This window comes from Hirsutella rhossiliensis (assembly GCF_020360975.1).
Source record: "Hirsutella rhossiliensis strain HR02 chromosome Unknown scaffold00006, whole genome shotgun sequence".
Classification (NCBI taxonomy): Eukaryota; Fungi; Ascomycota; class Sordariomycetes; order Hypocreales; family Ophiocordycipitaceae; genus Hirsutella; species Hirsutella rhossiliensis.
The window spans coordinates 1,436,194-1,461,956 of NW_025408672.1; the positions used below are offsets into that span (position 1 = coordinate 1,436,194).

Sequence of the window (25,763 nt, forward strand, 5' to 3'; positions counted from 1 at the left end):
AGTCCTTGGGCGAGACTGGATGAGCACAGCGAGGGGAAGTGGAGGCGTGTGTCCGTCATTGCACAACAGCGGGCGTTGTGAGGGAGTGTGTCGGCAGTATCTGGTGGCGTGCGACTTGGCCGCCGCGGCTGGACGCTCTTTCGGGCCGCAGAGGTTGGTGCCGTAACGACAAGTGGGCGGTAATAGTCGAGCGTTGATGCCGTCCGATCGACAGTAAGAAACCTGTAGCGCAGACTTTGAACGTGCGGCGCTTGTTTCACAATGTCTGCGGGTGCCGGTCCGTCTCGCCTGGTGTAGGGTCGCAAGGGAGGGAGAGGGGAGGATGCGGCCACCACTGGCAAGGTTGGAGGTCGATGCAGAGTTCGAAAACACACGTCCAACGGAACAGACGATGATATGAAGCCGTCACGACATATCGCGGGAGCTGCGCTTGGTGGCGTCAAAGATTGCAGTCGGTGTCGTCGTTTGTGGACGAGAAGAACGGGGAGGGGCGCGATTTGCGGCAAGCAGGCAGCCTGCAGCGGACCATGATTGGACAGTTGCCGCGCTCCGCTGGTACGGTACTTTGTACCTTGAGATAGCATCATGGACGCGCCTAGTCTATAGGGTAGGGACGTAGGCAGCATCACTAATAAACTTCTCTGGCTCAGCAGCAATTTAGTGTGGGCCGGTTAAACCGCCTGGTCAACGGGGCATGCCATTGCGCCATTTGAGTTTGAGTGAAAAGAAAGATAGAGATCAATCTTTGAATGTGTTGGAGCTCATTTCGATCGAGCCTTTGGCTGTTTTGTCGCCCATGCTTATGTGCTCGCGGAATCCACCCAACGTCATCGGCGTTGACGCAGCAGATGCCGATCCCCGGGCCCGTCATGAGACCCGCGCCATCGGAGCTTGTTAATGTCATCATCGACGCCGCGCCGCACAGAAATCCGCAAAGAACATTATCCATTTCTCATGAGACACTCAATTGATCCATCCCTGATTGCAACCGCCCTCGTCAATGCCCCTGATCCGATCAATTCTACGATTCTCAACTCTACGATTCTCGACACTGCCCATTGTCTCACGACGGCCCTGTCGCCAGGCCTTCTTCTCGCCAACCCGATTGCCAGCCAGCACTTTCTTCACCATGCCCCCCAAAGCGGCCAAACGAAAGTCGACGTCCCTTCCTCAATCCAACGGCGCCGCCAACAAGCGCACCAAGACGAGCAGTGACTTGCGTCAGCCTCACCCCCTGGCTGGAGAGGCCGAGAAGCACGGCATCGTGCTGCGAAAGTACTACCCGCATGAGATGAGCAATGCCCGCGCGCGCGCCTACAACAATGACGAGATCCCTCGCCCCATGGAGGAGCTCGTCTCGGCGCTCGAGGACACGGCCGAGCATCGCAAGGCGGTCGAGGTCAAGGACTCCGTCGTCCATTGGTTCAAGATGGATCTGCGCCACACCGACAACAAGTCGCTAGCCCTGGCCAGCGAAAAGGCAAACGAGGCCGGCGTGCCCCTGATTTGCGTCTACATCGTCAGCCCCCAGGACTTTGAGGCCCATCTCACCTCGCCCGTCCGAGTCGACTTCATGCTGAGGACGCTCGAGGTCCTCCGCGACGACCTGGCCAAGCTCGACATTCCCCTCCACGTCGAGACGGTGGCCAGGAGAAAAAGCATCCCCGATCGCATCCTGGAGCTCATGGAGGAGTGGGGTAGCAGTCATCTGTTCGCCAACATCGAGTACGAAGTCGACGAACTACGCCGAGAGGCCCAGATGGTGCGGGATCTGTTCGAGAATGACAAGTCGTTCGAGGTCGTCCACGATAGCTGCATCGTCGCGCCAGGGCAATTGCGTAGCGGTGCCGGGAAACAGTACGCTGTCTATACACCTTGGTACCGGACCTGGGTCGCCCACGTCCACGACAACCTCGATCTCCTGGAGCTCTTCGACCCGCCAGCCAAGAACCCAGATGGCGCCCGGAAAAAGTACAAGAAGCTGTTCGACTGCCCCATCCCAGAGGCGCCCGAGAACAAGAGCCTCAGCCAGGAAGAAAAAAAGCGGTTCCGCTCCCTCTGGCCCTGCGGAGAGCACGCGGCCAGGGACAGGCTGCACAAGTTCTGCGACGACAGGGTCGGCAACTACCATAATAAGAGGAACATTCCGGCCGATGAGGCGACTTCAAGTCTGTCGGTGCACCTGGCTAGTGGGACCATCAGCGCCAGGACGTGTGTCCGGACTGCGCGGGACGGCAACAGGTCCAAGAAGCTCAATAGCGGTAACGAGGGAATCCAAACGTGGATCAGCGAGGTTGCTTGGCGGGACTTTTACAAGCACGTCTTGGTAAACTGGCCGTTTGTCTGGTAAGGGTGTCCTCCACCCCCTACCCTGGGACTCAAGGGTCATGCGTTGCAGGTCTGACAGCATTGACGCAGCATGAACAAGCCATTCAAGCCCGAATACTCCAACATTTCGTGGTCATACGATGAGGACGACTTTGTGGCGTGGTGCGAGGGCCGGACTGGGTTCCCCATCGTCGATGCCGCCATGCGCCAGCTCAACCACATGGGCTACATGCACAACCGCTGCCGCATGATTGTCGCCTCGTTCCTGGCCAAGGACCTACTCATCGACTGGCGCAAGGGCGAGCGATACTTTATGGAGCATCTCATCGACGGCGACTTTGCGAGCAACAGCGGGGGTTGGGGATTCAGTGCCAGCGTCGGAGTTGACCCTCAGCCATACTTTCGCGTCTTCAACCCGCTTTTGCAGAGCGAAAAGTTCGACACCAGCGGCGAGTACATCCGCAAGTGGGTTCCCGAGCTCAAGGATCTCAGCGACAAGCAGATTCACGAGCCGTACAGTCGCGGCGCGGGACCCCAGGCCAAGAAGAAGGGGTACCCGAAACCGATTGTCGAGCACAAGCACGTTCGAGAACGTGCGCTGAGTGCATACAAAGAGGGAATTGAAAGCGGGATGTAGCGAAATTGTGTGCGCAACCGATGACGAGCAAGGCAAGCTGTTTGTTAGCCTTTCTCGCATTTCGCATAGGAGCCGCCAGTCAAAATCGTGTATGGGAGAAGATGGAACAATTCATTTCCATCTATTGGAGTGTGTGACCCGTATCTGTACCATGGCAAGAGACTTGAACGCCACGGCTTTTTCAAGGCCATCAAGTTCGATCTGCGGCACGGAGACTATCGAGGTAGTCCCAGAGTCCCCGGGCAAGAGGCGGCCAGAAGACCGGCCCGAGAACCCTTTGCTAGCCAGCGCAAATCACATATCACGTAGCTCGTCACTCGCGGCATGTCAGGAACCAGGAACGGATCCGCGTTTCGGAAGCGAGCCCAAACGCCTCGAATCGGATGTTGCTAGATGCAGCCAGCTCTAGATCCACGCATGCCTTGCCGTTTCATGCCCGTGCCAATCCCTGTAGAGCAGTCAGCAAACCGTTCCAGACATGACCTCGACGGACGGGATCAAGTACCTTGATTTTCCGCATACCAATTATCGCTGAGCGCTCCAGACGTTCTTCAACAGGCCGTCCCGTTGCGCCAGCCGGTTCATGGCATCGTCGCTCTCGCCCATCGCTCGCACGAACCCGCAGAGGGCATAGACGTGGTTCTCGCCGGCAACGGCGCGGCCGTTCTCGTCAACCTTGGCGATGGAAATCTGGACGGAGCCGTGGTCCTTGGCCTTGATGATGCGGTTGGTGGCGCTGCACTTGCGGGGGACATAGCTGGACGGAGGAGAAAATCAATCAGCATTGCCGGTCGCGGGCGGACTTTGGGAGCTCGGGCAAGTCCCTACAGATCGACGATCTCGCCACGGTCGTTCTCCATCTTGACGGTGTGGATGGGAGTGCGGTAGGGAGCGGTAGAATGGGAGTTGTTCCGGCGGGGGATGGCTCGTCGAGGTCGTTTGGTGGGATGCTGTGCCTGTTCTCGGCTCTACGAATTTGACATTGGCTCGATAATTTCGTGGGCGGGGAGGGTTTTGTGCATCAGGTGATCAGTCAGCTGATACCGCGCCAGTCTCGCGCAGCGCTCCCGCAATCCTGTCTCCACAATTTGGCCTAGACGCCTTTTGGCCGTCGCCACCGGCTCATCCCATCTACAAAGTCGCGCCAACGCCGAGACTCCGCCATATCAAAACGTTTGCAGAAAACGTCGAGAATTCAGTCCCACCTGCTGCGCGTCGAGGGACTGAGATGCGCTTTGCGCTCTCGGCTCCTGGGTCTCGGCGCCATGGCGTCTCCTGACGCGTTCTTGTCTTCGCCATCCCGCGCCAGACTACGGGCTGCTGAAGCTGCAGTTTCTTCGTCCCCCGAGCTTCCCTCCATTCAGGATATCCTGTCACAGAAGCCTCCGCGCCCGCCATTAAAAAGTGGAAGCAAATCCGCGCCGATTCCGCAAAACGCGACGACGACGTTCACGAGCGCCGGCAGTCTCTGGAGGTCGCTGCAAGCGGATGACTCGCCAAAGTCAAGTTCCAATCCGAGAGTCGCCAATCAAACAGCCTTGGAGGAGATTGACACATCGGTCTCCGTCATCGAGATACAATCAAAGGACGCCCCCCAGAAGCGCAAGCCGCGCCGGCGGAATCGAGCGGCCCCCAAGCGCGTCGAGGCACCGATCGAAACATCGACAGACTCCAATTTGCACGCTGACAATCAACCATGGAAAAAGTACAAGTCACCGAGCAAGAACACCGCTGACGCGACCACCGAGTCGAAGCTTAATGCCAGAGATGGCCCGACACCAGAGTCCGTCCCCGACAACGACTCGGAACAAATCCGCAGCTGCTACTTCAAGTCGCCGGAGCCACAAAAGTCAACAAAAGCGAGAGCGGTTAAAGAGGCGGAAAACGAACCACTCAATCTTGAAGTCGCGATGACCCGAAGGACAGACTGGACTCCACCCGCGAAAAGAAGTCTAATAATCATCGATTCCGGGGGAACCCCTCACTTGGAAACCATCAATAAATCCCAAGGGAACGGCGAGACATCGGAGCCATTCGAGAACTTGCTTGCATCCTTCAAGTGCAGCCAAAATTTGCAGCAAGAGACAGGCTCCAACTCAACAAGTGAAGACTCGAGCTTTCTGAGAAAGCGAAAGTTACTCGAACTCGTTCCGACGAGTTTAGTCGATGGCCCGGGACCCGTGAAGCCGGATCAGTCGCCGACGAGGCGAAAAGCGCCAAAGAAGAAGACCCGAACCATCACAGAAATCGCCACCGCCGCCTACAGGCCACAAACTCAACCTGACCAGGTCGCGGCACCGGTGAGCGAGCACCAAGGATCAGGGGCGACGAAGCCCGCGGCGATCGGTAATGGAAAGTCTAAGCCGCGGAAGCGGCCGGCGAAGACGTCTAAGAAAAAACAGCCGCCGCCCAAGCCCATTCTCTTGTCTCCGGGAGCAGCATTGAACCAGGTGGCCCGGCAGGATTTCGTCTTTGGCACTTCCAGTCAACTAGCACGTGAGCAGTCTCCCACCTTGTTGCGTGACCTCCAAGCAGTCATGAGGGCCTCCAATCAGCTGGACTTGGTTGAATTCACGACACCGCTCAACAGTGATGCTTTGGAGCCCCCGGAGAAGCGACAGACGCTTTGGGATGCAGGAGCGAGAGACGCAGATGGGGATTTGTTTGATGTCGAGGTTCGCAACTTTGCGGACGGATCCGGACTTCCAGAACCTGCCACGGAGGCCGATCCCTTTGGCTATGTGCGATGCGACAGAGACGATGTTATCTCCCTGCCGGAATTGCTCGCTGTTGACGAAGCCCGAGATGATGACTCATTTGTCAATCTGTCAGACATTCTAATGCCGCCCGGGCAGAGCAAGCCTCTAGAGATCATTGACGTTAGTTCCAACCTGTCAGGAAGCGAGCTGCCCGCGTGCATCGAAAGTCCGCCGCAGACTGGGTCGCTCGCCGAAAATCAACACAGAATGACGAATGGACGAGAAGAGGACGATGGAAGGCAATATAAGGATGCCTCGGAATGTCAGCCAACTTCTGGCATGCCACCCCCAGAGCCGTCTTTCGAGCGCTACTCGGACGCACAATTGGCCAAGCAGGTTGCGCAATACGGCTTCAAACCAATCAAGAAGCGAACGGCCATGGTTGCTCTCCTCACCCGGTGCAGGCAAGAGAGCGCTCGGCCGGGGCACGGTGTAGTTGGATCAACATGTACGACGACTACGGGGGCGTCCAGGTCCGCGAGCACCACGACAGTCGCCACAGCCAAGGAGAAACGACCTCGGGGTCGTCCGAGAAAAGTCAGTGCTAGTGAAGGGGAATCACAGAAGCAGCCGCCGCCGTCTGCACAGCCCTCGGAATCACCCCGAAGACCGCGGGGCAGGCCCAGGAAAGACGCCGGCTCGCCCTCACCACGGATCGCAGCCCCGACGTCTGCCAAGGAAGCCTTCAAGGACAGGAGCCCGGCTCCAGCCACCCCGAAGCGCAAAGAAAAGGCGCCCAGAAGGGTCATTGAGATTCCTGACTCGCAGTCCGATGCTGAGGGGGATTCATCGGCGTCGCCTTGCTCGTCTCCCGAGCCGACCTTTTCGCCGGCGCAGCCGGTAGACCTGAGCCTAACCGTCGACGAGGACACAGAGCTCTCTCTGGCGACGTCCCCTACCAACCAGCAGACGTGCCTGTTCACGTACATCACCAAGGCAGTGACGACGGCGCCAAGGACGACGGACCCGGCGCAACCGTCGTGGCACGAGAAGATGCTCATGTACGACGCAATTGTGTTGGAGGACTTGACAACGTGGCTTAACTGCGGGCAGCTCACGCGGGTTGGCTGCGACGGGGAGGCGAGCGTGGGCGAGGTCAAGAAGTGGTGCGAGTCCAAGAGCATATTGTGTCTATGGGAAAAGAACTTACGTGGCAAGGAGAGGAAGCGTTATTGATTAGGCGCCGGCGTCAATGACGGGCACGAGAGACGCAAGGTTGATGAAGGGCGTTTGCGTGCGGCGCATATCGGGTTAGTTGTTTGGGCATGGGTCGAAGCATTGTTTTTCGTGCGCCGACCGGAGCTGCTATGATGTCTCGCGCCGACGATGAGCCTCGATCGATGCTCACGGTGACGAGCTTTGTCGTGGCAACAGAGAAAGAGCACACGAGGAGAGTGGGGGATGATCATGTCAAGAGTGCGTGAATACACACTCCTAAGAGTCTTAACAACTGTCCCATTGCCTCGAAAGCACACGCTGTCCGGCGTCTGTTAGTCTTTCGGCAGTTGGGCCAAGCCGTCGGCACTCTGGGCCTCGGCTCCGATGTGCGGACCCGTGCCCCCCCGCAACGCCGGCCTCAAGCTGCATTCCGGTGCTAATAATGTTTCATCATGCAACTACAGATACCTTGAACCTAACAGCAAGCAAAGACACAGCCGACGGAGGGCGGGGGATCCGACTAGTCCGACTAGGCTGACCGGACCGAGGCTCTTGATTACTACAAAAGCCTCAGCGCCGAAGCCCCATGTTGCGCCATGCATCGCGTCTTGACGAGACGATGCTCAGCCGTCGGACTACGGGTTCGGAGTGCGGTTAGTGCACAGCAGCAAGAGCAGCAGCGGCAGCAGCGGCAGCAGCAGCAGCAGCAGCAGCAGCAGAAGCATTGGCCCGGAGCCCATCGCCGGCTCAGCTGCACTCTCGCGGGGCCGCATCCTCAGCCGAGCCGCCGGGCGTTTTCCCAGCCATCGGCATCGGCATCGGCAGCGACACCGCCGGCGGCACCGTCAGCCATGGGAGACACCAAGCCCAGGTCCAGGGGCGCCATGGTCGAGGCCCGCCCCAGCGCATCCGTCATGGTGCTGTCGGCGGCCAACGAGGTGCTGGTGCTGCAGCGCGTGCAGTCGTCGACGTCGTTTGCCTCGGCGCACGTCTTCCCCGGCGGCAACCTCGACGCCTTCCACGACGGCGCCGTGCCCGGGCCGCAGTCGCCGGCGCGGCACCGCGATGGACCGGCCTACCGCATGGCCGCCGTCAGGGAGTGCTTCGAGGAGACGGGCATCCTGCTGGCCACGGGCAGGCAGGGGCTCATCAGCCTGCCGGCGGCGGAGCGGGATGCGGCGCGGGCGAGGATCCATGCCAACGAGGTTCCGTTTGGGGAGTGGTTGGCGTCGGTTGGCGGTGTTGCTGATACCGGTGCGTCCAAGCAACAACACGGGGCGAGGGAATCGTGACTGACTGACTGGCGCAGAGAACCTCATCCCCTTCACGCGATGGATCACCCCCGTCGGGGTGCCCAAGCGCTTCACGACGCAAATGTACGTCTACCAGCTGCCTCTCTCGCGCTCGGCAGTGCCGTCCGAGATGCTCATCCCCACGCCGGACAACGGCGTCGAGCACACGGCAGCCCTCTTCGCGCCTGCGCACGTCTCCCTCGGCCGCGTCGCCGACGGCTCCATGACGCTCTTCCCGCCGCAGTACTACCTCTTGCACCTGCTCAACGGCTTTCTGGGCGACGGCAATACCAGCAGCAGCAGCAGCAACAGCAGCAGGGAACCCATCGAAGCCGGGCCGCTGCACCGCGCCGCGCAGCGCAAGAAGCTGCTGGCGTGGCTGCGGCGCACGCCCACGGCCGCCGACAGCCACGCGACGGCGCGCATCCCCTGGGGCGAAAAGGTCATGTGCCCGGTTCGGCTGCCGGTGCGGCGGGCCGACGGGCGCGTTGTGCTCGGGCTGGATAAGCCGGGCCCGGAGCTCGAGGGCGAGCCGAGGGGCGGCGACTGGGAGAGGGTGGTGCTGGTCAACTTTGCCCAGGGGGGGCCGCGGGATCTGGAGATTCGGTCGAGGAGGGCCGTGCTGCGGGAGGACAAGCAGGACGAGGCGGCACGGCTGTGAAGGCGTGTCGGGCAGGGACGAGGGCATCTTCTGCCGGGACGATGTCGCCGTGCTTGTACATGCCGTGACACCCCGTCGCCGGCCGCTTCCACGTGGCGACTGGTGAGAAGCAAGGAACTCAGAAACGTGCTCCATTACCCTGGCTGTGACGGCCTCTGAGGGCTCTGGAAACAACAGAGTTGTATTATACGTCGACGTGGTACACAACCCTCGCCTTGCCTCGGTCCATTGCAGCTTATTAGGCTTCATTCCGTCCTCTCGTTTTGAGTCCACCATGTCACATGCCAAGACGAGACTGTCCGTGCAGGTGGGATGAAACAATCGTCATCCTGCTGCGGCTTTATGCCCATGTCTTGAGCCTTCTCCACCGAACCGACCCCCTACCAACTCACCCGATGCCTCCCGGGTCATTCCATCAATTTCATCCCCTCTCAGCTACTGCCAAGCTAAACAGCCATATTTCGACTTCTTGGAAAGACGTTTCTTCCATCGAGGCCCAGGCCACTGGCTTCTCCGCACCTGTCCCCGCGCCACCGCTCGGGGTCTTGCGTTGCGTGCATTTGAGCAAGTTTCCCTCGTCTTGTCGCCTCCACCACCCCCCGATGCAGCTCGTCGTCGCACGCCTCCCTACGGTTAAGCGCCGCCTTTTCAGCTTTTAACCGTTCTGTATTCTCAGCTCGAGAGACCTCCTTTTTAGACTGCCTGGTGAAAAAAAATTAAAAAATTCGCCCGAGTCGTTTCCTGGTCAACGATGATCTGAAGACATGAAGCTAAATATGTCCTCCGCGGATGCATCAGGTCTTGACATCAGCCATCGGAAAGCATTAGACAAGACGTGAAAGGAAGTATTTGCGCTACCAAGAAGAGCAATTGAGAGAAGGCAGCTTATTCCGCATTCTGGAGAGGACGGCAATCTGACAGGGACTCGGCCGAGCGAGAAAAAGAGAAAGTTTCAGTGGCTTGACTCTCATGTACTGTACAGATTATATCCCTACCTCATCCCATCCATCCACCCATCCATCCACCCATCCATCCCATCTCCCGGTGCCGGCCCCGGTGATCCGACCTCCCCCCTACCGGCGAACCGCCTACCGCCCCGTCCATGTGCTTGTACAACCAAGCTCTCAAGCCACACAGCCTCACCCTCTTCTTGGAAGCTAGCCAACGCCGGAAAGATCCTGGCCAGTTGCCGCCCAGGCCCAGAAGCGAATCACCTTGCGGCTGTTAGCCTCTCATCATCTCCGAGTCCCAAGTGGTGCTCCATACATGGGACTCCATACATGGGACTCCATCACCTCCCACGCGGGACCCCCCAGCTCAAGTCTATAAAGAAGCCCGGGACACGCACAAACCCATCTCTCCCAGCCTTGTCTACTTCCGAGAGCTTGCCTGTCCAGCTTGGAGCTGCCAAGCCCTGCCCACCTGCACTGTGACATCTCCTGTCTACTACGATATCTTCAGACCCCCTGACCTTCCACTGCGCGTTGAAGCTCCCATCCATCAGGATGCTATCGACCGTCGTCACCGTCGTCGGGACCGCCTTGGCTGCCGCCCATGGCGCCTTCGCCCATTTTGCCCTCACATACCCCGAGTGGCGGGCCGACACGCTCGCAGAGGACGCCGACTCCGAGTATAGCCAATGGACCTATCCGTGTAAGACCCCGTCCCATCACCCGGCTTGAGTGTCTCCGCTGACGCCTTTCCGCCCCAGGCGCCGGCGTCGACTACGGAGCCGGCAACGTCACCGACTGGCCCCTCGACGGCGGCTCACTCAAGCTCGAGCTGCACCACCCGTGGACCTACGTCTTCGTCAACCTCGGCGTTGGCCAAAACACGACCAACTTCAACGTCTCCCTGACGCCCGAGTTCTGGAACACGACGGGCAAGGGCACGCTGTGCATCGAAAAGGTCCCCGTCCCCATCGACGTCGAGAACGGCACCTTGGCCACTCTGCAGGTCGTCACCACGTCTGCGAGTGGCTCGGCGCTCTACAACTGCGCCGATATCCGCTTCAACAGGAATGCAAAATCGCTGAGCAACTGCTCGAGCAGCGGTGTCGAATACGCTCCCGTTCGGGACCAAAAAAAGAGTAACGGAACCAATAGCTCCGGGGGCAACTCGACCGGTGGCGGCAATGGACAGGGGGGTGACAGAAACGGTGCCGGGCCTGCCATGGCCGTCACCAGCACCATTGGTCTTGTAGCTGTTGCTGCTATTGCTTCTCTCTTTGCCATCGACGCCGCGTTCTAGCTCGCGCGCGGTGCTTCGTCACAGTTCGAGTGCCTTTGCCAGGGCAAAAGGAGGATTCAAAGCACAAACAGACAGGGGGAAGTCAACAGAAAGCACGGCGACAAAAGATAGGCCCATTAGTAAAAACCATGCTCTATTCACCATAATTGGCGATACATGTAACGACAACGCCAAACAACGTGATGCGCTATGCTGAGTGACGAGGACACTGGACATCTCAACGTCCGTCAAGCACATAGCTATGCCATTTCATCTTTCCATCATGGTGAGCCCGTGACCTGTAGTCTGTGAGATGGGCGCTGCTTACCCTGCTTCAAGCAAAGTACTTAATCCTTCAATGCTCGATCCGACAAAGGTCATCGTTGTAAACCCTGTTCGATACGACAAGAAAAGAAACTAGGCCAGGCAACAGCGAATCGGGTCGAGCCGTGTCCCGACTCTCGACTCTAGTAGTGTGGATGGCAAAGGGAAAACAAAGCATTGCACAGTCACACTTTCATCATACAAAGGCCGGTTGTTCGGCCTTGAGCTCCTGCAGCACCCTCGCCATGGTGATCCGCTGAGTGGGGTTCGGCATCAACATCTCCTTGACCAATCGCTCAAGACGATCTCGCGGGCTTAGCTTCTCCCGTGTCTCGAAGATTTCCGACAGCCAGTCGCGCATCTGATTCACGGCAGGCTGCCCGTTTCCATGCTGCTTGTAGGCCACGGCTGGGTTGTGGATGCCTCCAATCTGCCAGTACAGGGGCTTCGGATGATGCCGCCTGGCCCGGCTGTCGGGGAATGGAATCTTGCCTAGGACGTAGAGCATGGTGATGCCCAGGGCCCATACGTCGGAGGGGGCCCCGCGAAGCTTTTTGCCGATGAACTCTGGGGGGACGTAATACGGCGTCCCGCCCGAGGTCGGAGAATTGGCTGCGAGAGTCGACAGTCCAAAGTCGCAAATGACACCGCCACGCTCAGGAGAGTAAAGGATGTTGGCAGGCTTGATGTCGTTGTGCACCAGCTTTCGCTTGTGAATGTATGCCAGTGCGTTGGCAATATCGTGCAAGATGCGCCACGCATCCTCTCGGCTGCCCGTAAACTCGTCGGCCTTGTTCCGCCATCGAGCTGCCGAGGCGAGATCCGGAGCCTCGACATGTTCCATGTAAAGGGACAGGAAGCGGGCGTCACCCCCGTAGTATCGGACAATAGAGTTATGCTCCAAATCTTCTTGGCTCTGCGACTCACGCAGCCACATGTCGGCCTGGCGGATGACGTTGCGCTCGTGCGCGAGCGGCTTGTCGTTGGAGGGCGCCACCCTCGTTTTGAGAACCTTAACAGTCACGATGTTGTCCGGCACATGAGAGTGCGATGCTTTGTAGACGGCCGACAGGGCGGTGGACGCTATCGGCTCCCGCTTGGTGAGCTGGTACGCGTCGACCTGGCAGACCCCGGGCACGGCTATGGTCTCTCCGCTCTGGGCGTCCAGCAGGGCGTGGCCGTGGGTGGCAGATATTTCCTTGCTCTCCCATGCGTTCGGCAGCGGAAAGACGAGCGGCTCGGCGGCGGGACGCAGGAACATGATGACGCCATCGTCCACCCCGTCTGTATCCGAGATGCGGCGCTTGACCCTCTTGCCCTCATCGTCCGAGCTCATGGATCTCTTCCCGCTCGTGGAGGCGGACTGGTCGGAGGGCCAGGCTGGTGCAGATGCGCGGATGGGCGACGACGGCTTGTGCACCTGGTATAGAGTAACCGGGCGCTTTTCAAGAACCCGAAAGTCTAGGACAGCAATGTCCCTGACCTTGATCCTCCAGGTGCCGGGCTTCAGCGCCTTTGCGAGGCTGGGGTTGATGAGGTGAGCCTCGCTGAATTGTGGGCTGGCGGGAGGAGACGAGGTTTGGCATATGCGGGAGAGCAGGATGGGGACGTCGGACTTGTTCAGGAAGATGACCTTGTCACTGGCCGGGTCGTAATACAACTCGCACCATAGTGGCGGCCGCGAAGACTGGTCCTGAGACTCTCCCGGGATCCTGACAGAGAATTTAATATCCTTAGAAGTCTGCGTCACGGCCAAGACCTTGTGCTCGGGCTGCTCCGAGGAGGCGACCTCGGCGCGCAAGGCAAGCCACTGACAACTGTCGTTGCCGGGACTAACGGAGCGGGCTCCGGGAAGGTCTGTGAGTGGGCGGAAGAGGATGCGGATGCCCTGTCTGTGGTGGTGGTCCTCGACCTGCAGGATGTCGAGAGGTACGGCGTTGTCGCCCAGGAGGCCGCCGGGCTCGTCGACGCGGATACCCCTTACTCGGGCATCAAGTTCGGACTGGGAAAAGGGCTCCGTCCTCTCCTCCGAGGCCCCTTCGGAAGCATTGACCATGAGGAAGGGGGGAAATGATGGTGGTGGTGGTGGTGGTGGTAGTGGTGCCCAACGGCACGCCGCCCATATGACGGCTTGCGGCGATGACTGAATGAAGCAGGGTGGATTTGGACAAGTACCTAACGGGACAGCGGGGCTCCTCTGCAGAGCTGTCAAGAGGCGAAAGACGGATGAAAGTCCTCGGGAGGTGAAGAAGCCAAGTTCAGTGCTGGCGGCTGCTGCACGCCATAAATGCACGAATACCAGAGGGCGAGCGTGCAGTCTGACAAGCTGGCATCATCATCCAGCGCAGGTGAGAAGAGGGCACGCTGTACCGACCGCTGACGACGAAGGGTGGTGCCGTGTCAGCCCCATCGGCCAGAGTCATCGCTCACGCCTTGCAAGGCAGCAACAATTGGCTCCCCCGTGCGGTGTCTTTCCCGCCGACGGACAGTGGGCCGGTGCCTGACGGGTAGACAGCACAGCGTGTGTCTCGAGCAACGGACCGCTCTGCTCGATTGGAAAGGGGCCATCATCCAGTTTATCAGTGGCGAGGCACAGGCAGACAAGAAATGGCCGGCTTCATGATCGAATCAGACATCAGCTGGGGCGAGAGAGAGAGGGCGAGTATGTAACTTGGCGGCAAGCCGGGCTGCGGGGGTGACAATGGAGACAACGGGCGAATGACAGGGCCTGTATTCGCTCGTCTGTGCGAGCGGTGGTGTTGAGGAGGTGAGGCTGGTGACCGTCGCAATGGAACCGAAGGGTTGCTGCTGCTGCGAGACCTGCCTGCGCCTGAGCCTGCGCCTCACGTCTCGCGCCTCCACCCGAGTACCCGGCCTGTCTGTCAGCTGCGCCAACCATGGCCAGCTTTGCCACATCATCCGCCAAGCCGGTGCCGCGAGGACCTCGAGCGTGATGAACGCTGTCGGCAAGAGGGAGGGAGGTCGACCGAGACGGCGTAGCAAGTGAGGTTGCAGAGAGAAGGAGGCGTGATGGAGAGGACGTCGTGTGCCTATTCGCTCAACGTTTCTCGTCTCAAGCTCAACGTCTTTCACCCGGTCAGTTGGCGATGTTCAACGCCAAGCAAACGTCGGCAAATTTTCATGGTACTCCGTACTCTGTACAGTACTGTACATGTGTGTTCGTACACTATACGTACTTCCGAGCTGATTATTATCGTCTGACCTCAGCTGGATGCAATGCGGCTAGCTGTTTTTGGCGTACGGTACATATGTATATTTCCCTCTTCGTAAGCCTGCCGGTAGTGGGGGCTAGTGGCTTGCCTGCTGCACCGCCACATGATCCTCTTGATACAGTGCACGACACCAGAACAGACTGTAGCACCGGCGATGCCACTGTGTGACCAAGGTTTGCCTCGCCAGCATTCATGCCATGCACGGTTACAACACACGGGATCTCAAGACATGAGAGCAAAGTGCAGAAGCGAATAAGAAAGAGCCTTAGGGTCTGTATACAATTTCTCGCATAAATCAAGGGCGCGCAAGGCACTCGACGTCGTCGTTCGCTGGCACACGGAGCCCAGATAATGGGGAGCGGGGCGAGTACTGTGCGAAGCTTCTTAAGAAGCACCGTCAGTCTTTTCCTCGAGGAATAGAGCTAATGTCGGGTATGAGAGTACCCACCTGCTAGTCAGTGGTTGGTCAGCTTCTGCTCCGACTGGCCTTTCATTGGATGGAGCAGATCGCGGAGGGGTGCAACGCGAGACAGTGGCGTCCAATCAGAGCCCTTGTCGACTGACGCCTCAGGCCACAAGTCTTACGCTCCTGGCGTGTCTTGGCGTTGGGCAATTCCAGACCCAGGCCATGTTGCTAGGAGGGCCTCCCCCGAGTGCCGGTCGAGTCCTAGCAGATGCATCGCCGGCCCTTCATTCAACTCTTGCTTCACCCCCTTTGACCACGGCACTCGATCCTCGAAACTCGACGCTCTTGCTCCCCAATCACCGTCGCCATGGCCACGATGACTGGACCGAAGCTGTGAATGTGCCTCGGTGCGCACCGCCCGCCCGAACCTAGTCGACCTCGAATACAAGCGGACGCGCTCTCTGTCCGCGTCCCACCGCCCTCGTTACCTCGTTGCCAGACATGGACGACCCCGACTGGGCCTGGCCCGCCTGGAAGTTTGGCATGCGCCGAGACGACCTTTTCACTTCGCTCCACGAACGCTACAATACCTTTACCTACTCCCTCCAAGACCCCGAGGCTTTCCACCACGATGTTTACGAAATTTCAATCGACGCCGACACCCCTGAACAGTTCCATCGCTTGATGGCAGACCGACGCCAACAGCGCCTCCGTGAGCTTAACGAGTCTCTGGACACTCTGGCTGTCGAGATCATTGCCAATCCCAAGTTGATGGCATCTGATCAGTGGCAATACGCCCTGCAGCTCTTTCGTACCAAGTCGTACGATTCCATCGTCAGATACTTCGCTAGCTACCTCCCCGACCATTACCTAAACCGCCATGATTACCAGTCGTCCTCATCATGTTCCTCCTTTTCAGAGGCGGATAGCGTTCACACCTTGAGCACCAAAGCCAGCAGCGCTGACCGTGCTCTCTTCCTCGACGACGACTTCTTCCCCGACGGGCCCGTCGTGACCGTTGAGCCCTGTACGCTAGATGATGATGTCCATCACCACGAAGCCTGCTCTGGAGATGCCCCGTCGCCCTCGACATCCGAGGCCATGAGCCCTGAATCATCCGTGTCATCGCCGTCGGATGCTGACTCGCGAAGCTTCTCGTCAACAAATCCGCCCTCTCGTTCGATGTCCTTTTCCGGGTCCGAGTCGGGACACATTGTCCCTGGACTGACTCGGCGCTCGTTCAGTCGCCGCGGCGAGGACGAGACTTACCCGCTGCACGATTGTGACACCGCGGACACCTCGGTTTATAGCCTGAAAGAGGCACGACCCACCTTTGATAATGACGCAGCTGTTCTGCTGGAGAACACATCGCAATTCTACGGGTCACCATACTGCGAAGAAGACGATGAGTTTCCAACTGCGCAGCTCCCTGACGATCAATTTGGTCATCTCGACGCCCTCAACACCACGAATGACATGTTAGAATCTGATACCCCAACTCCGCGACAAGAAGGCATTGCAGCTGCGGCGGCGGCATGCTGTTACATGGATCACAGACCCGTGCCGGTGAGGAAGGTGCTCTCTCGTCACCGCGCGCCATCTCCCAAACTTGCCCTCGCGTGTCGAGAGCCCGGCTATTCCACGCGTGACGTGCGGCGAAGCCCGGAGGAGGCGTTGAGCAGGATACAGAAACCGACGCAAGATGCGCTGCGGAAACGGCCCAAGGGGAGGAGGCCAGACTAGCATCGCGAGGCAAGCGGACTGTATATACGCAAACCCGACTGTACATACCTTGTATCCTTACGACACTAACGAACTCAGATAAATGACATTGCCAGCGCTTTCACGTCATGACAAAGGTTCCGTGCCTCTCGAAGCGGCCGAATGCCGTTGACGGAGGAGTCTTGACGACCGATCAAGATGACGCCGGGCCTCTGTGCTCAAAGTCCGACGTAAGCGTGCCCCTTGTTCCCTTTTGCACTGTCTGATTTGAACATGGCTGGTGCGTCACGGCGGCGAGGCCATCGTCATGTGGGGGCGGTAGTGCAACAGTCCTCAGACACGCCTGGTCACGCGGACCGAGAAGCGCATGCGGGCAACACGCGCTCTCCCATGCCGCCTCTGTCCTTTGGGCTGGCTGCCGACCGCATGCAACGCGTAAGTGAATGTAGCCAACGACGGCAATAGAGTGATGGACAGAAGGTAGGTTTGACCACACTGCGTGGGTTCTGCACCTGCTGCTGCTCAGTCTTCGAGCCGCCTCAAGCAGAAGCATAACAGACACTTGTACGTTCAAGAACCACGAGACAATAAAACCCCTGCTCGCCTGGCCCTTTGTCCAGCAAAGAAGATGTCAAGACCCATTTCGCATAACAGTACACGTCGGTCTCACTGAATCTGTCTACTGCGGGCCTCGGGAGTCTTGTCCATGTGTTACATATACCTGAGCCAAAATGCCGCTCTGCGGCCTATTGGTTGGTAACTCTTTTGTTTTGTTTTGTGTGGATGTGAAGAGCAACATAAAACAAGGTAAGAAGGCCTCGGCTCCAGGAACGAGTGGCTGGCCCGGAAAGCCTTGGGGAAACGGCGTACTGGCGCTGTCTGTTTGTCCTTTGCAGCCCATAACTCGATTAGAATCGATAAATTATCGTTCGCATTAACATTACAAAAAAACTTGATCGTCGTGTGAGTTTTCCGAGACGCTCACCCACCAAGAGCTTGTCAACCGGGACGGCCCCTTGAACTGGCTCCTGCTGTCTGTCAATGTGCATTGATTGAGAGCCTCTCTCCATGGACCGAAATATCTCACAGTTATTAAGACCTATGCAGGCGCTTGGCGAGGGCTGGGTATCGTTTGTCGCCGCTGTTCTTGAGCCAGTCTGATGAATCTCAACGTGTGGTTGTATCGGCATGGTCAAAGTACGAGATGGCGGGAAACCCGTAAGTGAGACCGTCCACATGAGCGTCACTGACCATCCTCTCGGCCTGCTTGGCATTGAACTTTCCAACAGTCCAGCCAAACACCATGTCAAACGCCCCAGACCCAACGCCCAAACGAAGCTGCGGGCAGATGCCACCTTCGTTGCCATTGCAGTTGCCCGTTTTGAACCATGCGTTAAACAGACCCTTGGACGTGACGCGCTTCTGAATATCCGAGGGGCCGCCCCGACTCAAAAGTCTTTTGGACGTAAGGCAGCGTCGCCGTCGAGGCCGATCATCTCCTGGTCATTCAAACCGTCCCGAATAACTCGGTAAGCTCGCTTGCCGACATCCCCCCGTAGAAGCCATATATAACCTGAACTTGAGCGCGTCGCTGAAGAATCTCGCGGGCCATTTTTCCAAGGCCCTCGATGCTGGTGTTGGCATTGTCCTTGTCAGGGTTATTCAGATCAAGCCAGACAAAGTGTGAAAGGCTGGCCCGGAGTTTATTCAACAAGCAGGTGCCTAGATGTTGTCTATCTAGAGCTAAGGAGGAAAAGAAGCTGAACTCGAGGCGTAGCCTCGAGTGCGAGCTTATATTACCCTTCTCGGAATGTTCTCGCAGCTTCTGGGTCCGCGGAGCGGGGCCGGTGTTGCCACCGGAGCACGACCCACCGGACCCGGTACAACCGGGTCCACCAGCCGGGCACAGCCCGTGACACAAAGATGAGGTTGGCGCCGGCTTAACGCTCCTTGGCGATGGTCGCGAACATTTGCTTCGCAGTGTACATTCGGCTGCGGAATCTCAGTGGCGTTGACGCCGTGCTTGACGGCATTTCTTACACCCTCGACTGTGTTTACGCGGTGGCCAATGGCGGAGAAACACCGTGCTACAATGAGGCGTGAATTCCATTAACGCCTGATAGTTCAGTTAAGAAGAGATTTCAAGCTGAAATGGAAAGACTTATTGTTCCACCTCCAAGGGCTGGACATGACCTTTTCAAGATCAATATTGATGTCTGGTCCGGCATTCATTCAACGTGCTCCACAGGACCCCGTTGCTGGACAAGACGTGTCCGCGTTTAGTCACTCGGGAACCTAGCACCACTTCCTTTTGCGCCCTTCAACAGCGCACAAGCAACTCCACTGCATGAAGTTGCTGTTGAGACAACCCGTGTCGAAACTTAAGCCTAGACATTGAGGTTAATGCTTTAGTACTGCCGGATTTCGCGGATTTCTTCCTTGTACGAGATGATTACAGCATCGAATTTCGCACACCAGGGTGCATCCCGGATGTTTTCAGATTCTAGAATTGATTCGACTCGGATGAGAACGCAGGGAAAGAGTCAGACGAGCCAAGTACACCATCCCTTCTTCTCATTTTTCTTTTCCTGCTACATTGCGTTTCATGCCCGTTGGAGCCGCTCGAGCTTCTGAAGCATGCAGGGCACACACCCTGTCCGTGTACTTCGTGCAAGCAAACGAAACCACGACACAATCGACGAGTCGGCACACTCCTCTTTCGACTTTCCTAAGTTGGCCTCTGAAGAAGAAGCCTAAGGGCGTTATACCTTCCGCCAGCTCAAAATTCGAAAAAAAGAGATATCCCTCTCAAAGCCTATGTCTAGGCCAACCTCTCGTGTCGGGAGGCATGCCATTCGCATTTCTATAGGACAAAAGGCCTCGTGACGCCATTCTTGCAACGTGATGCCCCCATCTGACGCCGTCAAAGCCACACACCCGGTTTTTGATGACTCTGACCTCATGCATGTAGAGCGTGCCTCGAGCGTGCATGTTGCAGGCTGCTCGTCGAATAGGAAACTTCAACTGGAGTAAAATCGGGGCACAGCTAGGAAAGATAAGCCCAAGGAGATTGATTCGCTGGTTCAATATTCAATGTTATGTAATTTGTCGGCAGTTCCTCTTCGTTTCACGTAAAAGGAGATCGCTACCGTCGAGGTATCTCGACTACGGCCAACGGACCGCAGGAAGCCGGCGACATTCCGCACCAGGCGTGATGGGGGCATTTCGGTATCGTTAAAGTCAGGCTTCCTTGGAAAGATTGCGACATCAGTATGGTGGCTCAGGCATTCGAGGCTCTGAGCATGTGTTTGTCAATGTGCGTGATCCACACGATACGACGAGCCTCCACCGAAGACAGATTAAGGCATCTCCATGAGCCTTTCGACAGGCTGAACACAATATTGATGACGTTGCTTAAACACGGCAGCCCTGTGCAATGAATTTCAAGAAAGCGCCTCACAAAATCAAACCAGTTGCCCCTCTTATTTCGTCGTTCCCAGGCCACGGGATGATATTGGATATGGGGATCGCAAGTCATGGTGGCCTTGAATAAAAGTCCATTGTGCCATTGTTCTGGTCGACGACGCCATTTTTGCAATCTGCTTTGGCGCCGTACTTTCTTGCAGCAGATCGACTGCCATGTTTCCGAGACGTCCAAGTGTTCCTGCCTTCGCGATTCTCGTGACGGCGAATCCAACTTCCATCACTGGATGCCACCAGCTGCTGACCTCACACTGACCAGTGAATCAAGGCCCATCAAAGCTCAGGATCATGCCGAGATTTAGGTCTTCTGCCAAACGGACCACGAATCAGCACATGGTGCGCCCACTTTCCCTGTGATGAGATTGAGACTCAAGAAGCATTTACGGGTCTGCCGCCAAGCATTGGAGGTGGCTCGCGTTTTCTACGAAAGTCGACAGGCATCCGTAATTACCCAGTTCATTTTTCATCTCTTCATCGAGTAGGATCATCAACGGGCTGTGGAGGATTAGACCAAGTTTCCCAACATCCACCATCTTCCGTACTTGGCAACGCACTGCCAAGAGGCATGTAGTAAATTTCCTGATAGATAATTAAGTGCCACGTCGACGGCAGGACCGCTATTAGCTCGTAGCAAGCTAGAAAGGAAGCCGGTATTCCGAGAGTAGAAGATTCTGTCCTGCGGAATCCCGCAGCTGTTCCCCAGATAATGCATTTATCCTTCGCTTACCACACTATAGTGAATCTACGAGAGTTTGGAGTTATTCAGTCAGAAATGCTTGCAGACGGCAGGCGGGAAATAGAAGAGATCTTACCTCGGGGCACAGACACGATAGGGATACGATCTTATCGAGAGACAAGCTCGACTAGGAATTCTGGGATAGTTCTACGGGCTGAGCTAACCCAGAAAGGACCTTAGTTGTAGCATGTGAAAGGTAGCCAAGACCTCGTCTGGGATGTGTTGGATAATATATAATAATGTTGCACTTAAGAAGCATAAGCTCACGCGAGGCTTCTTCTTTTCCTAGTCTTTCTGCGGATTAGGGGCCTCTCGTCTCATACGTGTATTAAAGGAGCATCCTGTCACTCCTGTTGAATAATCATCCTTTTATTCACTATGACTAGTCACTTTTGACTGACAGATTGCCTCCCTGTGTCAGAAATTTCTGACGAGCCTTTGGACCGCCAGCTAACGGAAACACGAATTGAGCACAGGCCAGACCAATTAGCCAATCAGAAGAGGTTTGTTGCCATTGTCTCTGACTGAATAGAACGCCCTTCGGGCTGAATGATTCATAGCTCTGGAATTCCTATAAGCCGCCCCTGAAGTCTAAAGAACCTTTCCCCAGGCGCACCATTACCCCCACTACCGGATCATTTCTATTGGCGGAAATTCAAGTCATATCGAAGGATCAAGCTCGAGTTACCATTGGAACGATATAACGTCATTCCAGTCAAGCAAAGCGGTCAATGGTGTATCCCCTATCCCACAGCTGACCTTAAAAAGTCTTTAAACGCGCTTGCCACCTGACACTATCTTCTCTGAGTAAGCAGCAAGCCGGAAATTGCTCGCTACTGGAGGTATTCTTGTATTTGCCTTTGCTTTCCGCTCCGCCATCATCGGAGAGATGAAGCTTAATATAGTCGCGGCAGTTTGCCTTGTTGGCAACGGGCTCGCCGTGCACGGTAACGAACCCACTGCTCCTGGAAAAACCCGAGTCGGGCTAGCGGAGGCTGCCCAGAACTCCAATGAAGTCCCCGACGGTTCGGCCTGCGTAACTCCTCCATGTAGCGAGCGCAACATCAAGTACGCAAGTTCTGACGAGGCGAATGGCCGTTTCCGCCCGCCTCCACCCACATGTTCTTCTGGTCGAAAATGCCACAAGTGTTTAAAGGGGAAAAAGAAGTGCGGCAGGGGTTGCATCCCAAAGGGCCACACATGCCGCAGCGGGACTCCTGCGATCGCCCGCCGTTCCTCTCCAGCTTGTCAGTTGGCGGCCGCCCCGCCCCAAACAACGACGTCCCTGCCGTCACGCAGCCTGTCAGTTCCCGGCCCTCCTTTCGGCTTGGTCTACGCCAGGAAAAATATTGCGTTCGTCACTCTTGGTAACTCTATCGGCATCCTGGATACCTCGAAAATCAAACCAACCTTGACTCGCAAATTCCCGCTCCCCCGTAACGGTAGACCACAAGGCAACGCGTTTGGATTCGCAATTACTGGTGACAAGCGGCACCTATATGTCGCCAGAGGCTGCGGAGCAGTCATCATAGATGTTGCAAAGGCCATCGCTGGCCACAAAAACCCGGTGATTGGCCGACTATGCGGCAACGCAGGTACAAGCGCAATCAAAGTCACGCTGGCAGCTGGCGAGGGTTATGCTTTTGTTAGCCAGGAATATGGAGCCGGAATCACTCACGGCCGAGGAGCAATTGAAGTCTTCAAGCTAACCAGGAAGCCTGGTGGCTTGGTGTCGAGCACTTATGTGGGCTTTGCAGAGCTCGGCTATGCAGTCGTTGGTAGCGCCCTGTCGCCTGATGGACAGGTCCTCTATGTTACCAGTGAGTTAAGGAGCAATACAACACCTCAGAACAAAACCCCGGGTTGGGTCTCTGTTCTTGATGTTGCAACTCTGAAGACAAATCCATCCCACGCTCTCCGTTTCCGTGTCGAAGCAGGCTGCCAGCCTGTCCGGGTTGCACCCTCAAAGGACGGGAGGTACGTCTGGGTCACAGCCCGAGGCAGCAACAAACTTCTTGCCTTCGATGCGGAAAAGTTGAGGTCAAAATCCCCAGATGCACTGCTGGCGAGTGTGCAACTTGGCACGTCTCCTGTCAGCTCTATCCTCGTCAAGGGCGGACGTTATATAATCACATCGGACTCAAACAGATTTGGCTACGCCGGAGCCACCACTGGTCTCACGGTCGTGGACGTTAAAGCGGCTTTGAATGGGAAGCAGGGTTTTCCACGAATCCCCACCGGGTCGTTTCCACGTGAATTTGCCGTCAGCCCAGACGGGAACACGCTGCTTGTTGGGCAGTATGGTAGCAAGACAATTCAGGCCATCGATATTGGCCACCTAGGAGATTGATTCGGGACCTGTTGGAAGAGACTGGCTGTCTCTAGAAAGTCTCATGGCCACGTCGATCCCTGCCGGCTATGTCTATGTAAAGCTCAAACTTCCACTCCATTCTATAGCTAGAATCAGCAACAAGATCATTCACTCTTTCACAGTCCGTGTGTGCGGGAAGAACCTTTGGAAATATGAGTCCGATCGTTTCTTCGAAGGATCTGGTATGCCTTTAAATAAGTATTACCTAAAGGCTGAGGATTCGTTATATTATACGGCGTCCATGATTTTCCGTCCCTCGTGCCAGATAGGATACCTAAAGTATAACTGGGACAGTGGGGCGACCTGCTATAAGCTGCCAGACAGCTTCAGAGTGACTTTGAAGCCTAATACGACACGTTAGCCTACCGGCTCCTTACGAGTTAGTCTGCGTGCTCCCCCACACGTAGCCTGGAGGTACGGCCCCACCTAAGGCACTGTTGACAAAAACCGCATGAATACATTGGCTCTATCGCCCAATCCTGCAATCGCTCAACCCCTTAATGTCTCGAGACTTTCCATATAAGACTCTCTTTAAATAAAACCTCTATATCACTATATCAGAATATAACGATGTCTGTAAGAGAATCAGGCGGGCTGATAGTACAGTCTGGCCAAACCAGACGGACTAGATCGGTTGTTTATACTATTAGGAGCACTGTCCATAAGATAACGACACCAGCCAGCACGAGAATACTAAGACATGTACTCATGCTCTGGTATTCTAGCAGCTCGGCATCGTCTCAGGTAAACTCTCGCCAATCAAGTGATAGAGACTTACATGTCAGGCCGACCGGGATGTATGCATGCTTGCTTTACCATCACGGCCTAAAGATCAAAGTGGACTGACTATTTCCTTGTAAGATGATTTCCTTTTTAGAACGAAACTTGAGAATTCCTCATGCATGTGAAAGAATTCTGTTTCTCCTCATCGACGCAGAAAGGAATGGATAAAGTATCTTTTAGATAGATGTATGCAGTGTCCTCACACAATCTAGGGCTGATTTGACAAGTATAAAGATACTAGGCTCGCCAGGCCTATCCTTTCTTCAGCAGGCTGTCCACTATTTTCAAGCGTCGCTCAGTCCTTTCACTTAAAAGCAACTCCTAATTCAAGAGACGAAATGAAGATCGAGACTTTTGCGATGGCCATGGCCTTTGTGGCCAGCACCATGGCCTCACCAGACAACATGAAGATCAACGACATGACTTCCGTCCAGTCTGTTACCGTCGAACAGCTTAAAGCTATGTCGGAACAGGACGCCGCTGCAGCTTGCAGCATCTGCCCCTGCCCCAAGAAGCGCGACCTCCAGGGGATTAAGGTGGTCCAAGAGGCCGACAACGACCAGGGCAGCTCGACTATCTGCTTATTCTGCGATGCCGTAGGCCTTTGCAACAACGGCGGCGGCGGCGGCGGCGGCGGTAAGAAACCGAAGCCCTGCCACCGTGGTGACCGCCGGGTTCGTTGTAAATGTCATCGCGACGACAACCGTCCTCATTGTCACGGCGGTGGTCCTAAGCCTTGCCGTCCCGGTGACCCGCGACCAAGGTGCGGCGGAGGTCCTAAGCCTTGCCGTCCCGGCGACAAGAGACCCGGATGCGGCGACGACGGCCCCAAGCCCTGCCACCGTGGTGACCGCCGGGTTCGTTGTAAGTGTCATCGCGGCGACAACCGTCCTCATTGTCACGGTGGTGGTCCTAAGCCTTGCCGTCCCGGCGACAAGAGACCCGGATGCGGCGTTGGCGGCGGTGGGGGCCCGTACAGCCATCCGCCTCCCCCACCTCCGCCGACCTATCCGGACTCTCCGTCCCTCCCGGGTTACGACACGGAGTAACTGGAAGCTGTGTGTGTGCCGTAGTGGGCACGACGCACGCCTCAAGGGTCCATCTGGCCCAGGCTGCCGAAGGTTTAGGGTTTATAAGGGAGGCTGGCATCGTGAGTATAGCTGGCCTCTGCTGCCCTCCGTAGTAGAGACCTTTACGCACGAATAGACCATCCTATCTAACTGACCCTACGGATGAGCTGTTCGTAGCAATCGATTAAGGCTAGCGTACCTATAAAGAGATAAAGGCTAAGCAATGCGTACTATTAAACTATATAGATCTTTATTTAAGGCAGATAATAAAAAACGCTATATATAGTAAAGTATATTATAGTTAGTAGCTTAAAGTCTATAAATATTTATATTAAATACCCTTAGCTACCTATATATAATTACTTATTATAGCCTATTACTAAGCTTTAATATATAAAGACTTAAATATAGTAGAATATAATATATATAATTTACTTATATATAGCGTTTTTTTAAATAATTACTTTAATTTTTTTTTAAAATATTAAAGAAATAAAAATAAAAATAAAAATCCTTATTAATATAAATAAGTATTACTATTAAGTATTACTATTTATATTAAAGTAAATCT

General features: G+C 56.1%; 9 protein-coding genes across 9 annotated transcripts; 7 read left to right on the plus strand and 2 right to left on the minus strand.

Moving 5' to 3' along the window:
* Positions 1-1,129: 1,129 nt before the first annotated feature.
* Positions 1,130-2,965, plus strand: HRG_06378 (FAD binding domain of DNA photolyase; the record flags this gene model as incomplete). Its single annotated transcript, XM_044864849.1, has 2 exons — positions 1,130-2,346; positions 2,419-2,965. The coding sequence occupies 2 exons, from the start codon at positions 1,130-1,132 to the stop codon at positions 2,963-2,965; spliced, it is 1,764 nt and encodes a 587-aa protein (XP_044719789.1).
* A 525-nt stretch (positions 2,966-3,490) lies between these two features.
* On the minus strand, positions 3,491-3,825 carry HRG_06379 (ribosomal protein s21e domain-containing protein; the record flags this gene model as incomplete). The annotated part of the gene is made up of 2 exons (XM_044864850.1): positions 3,491-3,722; positions 3,794-3,825. The coding sequence occupies 2 exons, from the start codon at positions 3,823-3,825 to the stop codon at positions 3,491-3,493; spliced, it is 264 nt and encodes an 87-aa protein (XP_044719790.1).
* Positions 3,826-4,193: 368 nt separating this feature from the next.
* HRG_06380 (slx4 endonuclease domain-containing protein) lies at positions 4,194-6,900 on the plus strand (the record flags this gene model as incomplete). Its single annotated transcript, XM_044864851.1, has 5 exons — positions 4,194-4,219; positions 4,275-4,915; positions 4,976-6,172; positions 6,218-6,261; positions 6,313-6,900. 5 exons carry the CDS (start codon positions 4,194-4,196, stop codon positions 6,898-6,900), a joined length of 2,496 nt encoding a protein of 831 aa, XP_044719791.1.
* An 833-nt stretch (positions 6,901-7,733) lies between these two features.
* Positions 7,734-8,835, plus strand: HRG_06381 (NUDIX domain-containing protein; the record flags this gene model as incomplete). Its single annotated transcript, XM_044864852.1, has 2 exons — positions 7,734-8,136; positions 8,192-8,835. The coding sequence occupies 2 exons, from the start codon at positions 7,734-7,736 to the stop codon at positions 8,833-8,835; spliced, it is 1,047 nt and encodes a 348-aa protein (XP_044719792.1).
* A 1,505-nt stretch (positions 8,836-10,340) lies between these two features.
* HRG_06382 (expression library immunization antigen 1) lies at positions 10,341-11,085 on the plus strand (the record flags this gene model as incomplete). The annotated part of the gene is made up of 2 exons (XM_044864853.1): positions 10,341-10,488; positions 10,547-11,085. The coding sequence occupies 2 exons, from the start codon at positions 10,341-10,343 to the stop codon at positions 11,083-11,085; spliced, it is 687 nt and encodes a 228-aa protein (XP_044719793.1).
* A 499-nt stretch (positions 11,086-11,584) lies between these two features.
* HRG_06383 (kinase) lies at positions 11,585-13,444 on the minus strand (the record flags this gene model as incomplete). The annotated part of the gene is made up of 1 exon (XM_044864854.1): positions 11,585-13,444. The coding sequence occupies one exon, from the start codon at positions 13,442-13,444 to the stop codon at positions 11,585-11,587; it is 1,860 nt and encodes a 619-aa protein (XP_044719794.1).
* A 2,084-nt stretch (positions 13,445-15,528) lies between these two features.
* Positions 15,529-16,770, plus strand: HRG_06384 (uncharacterized protein; the record flags this gene model as incomplete). The annotated part of the gene is made up of 1 exon (XM_044864855.1): positions 15,529-16,770. The coding sequence occupies one exon, from the start codon at positions 15,529-15,531 to the stop codon at positions 16,768-16,770; it is 1,242 nt and encodes a 413-aa protein (XP_044719795.1).
* A 5,398-nt stretch (positions 16,771-22,168) lies between these two features.
* On the plus strand, positions 22,169-23,318 carry HRG_06385 (putative 37s ribosomal protein rsm22 protein; the record flags this gene model as incomplete). Its single annotated transcript, XM_044864856.1, has 2 exons — positions 22,169-22,215; positions 22,268-23,318. 2 exons carry the CDS (start codon positions 22,169-22,171, stop codon positions 23,316-23,318), a joined length of 1,098 nt encoding a protein of 365 aa, XP_044719796.1.
* A 1,142-nt stretch (positions 23,319-24,460) lies between these two features.
* HRG_06386 (uncharacterized protein) lies at positions 24,461-24,903 on the plus strand (the record flags this gene model as incomplete). Its single annotated transcript, XM_044864857.1, has 2 exons — positions 24,461-24,796; positions 24,886-24,903. The coding sequence occupies 2 exons, from the start codon at positions 24,461-24,463 to the stop codon at positions 24,901-24,903; spliced, it is 354 nt and encodes a 117-aa protein (XP_044719797.1).
* Positions 24,904-25,763: the final 860 nt, after the last annotated feature.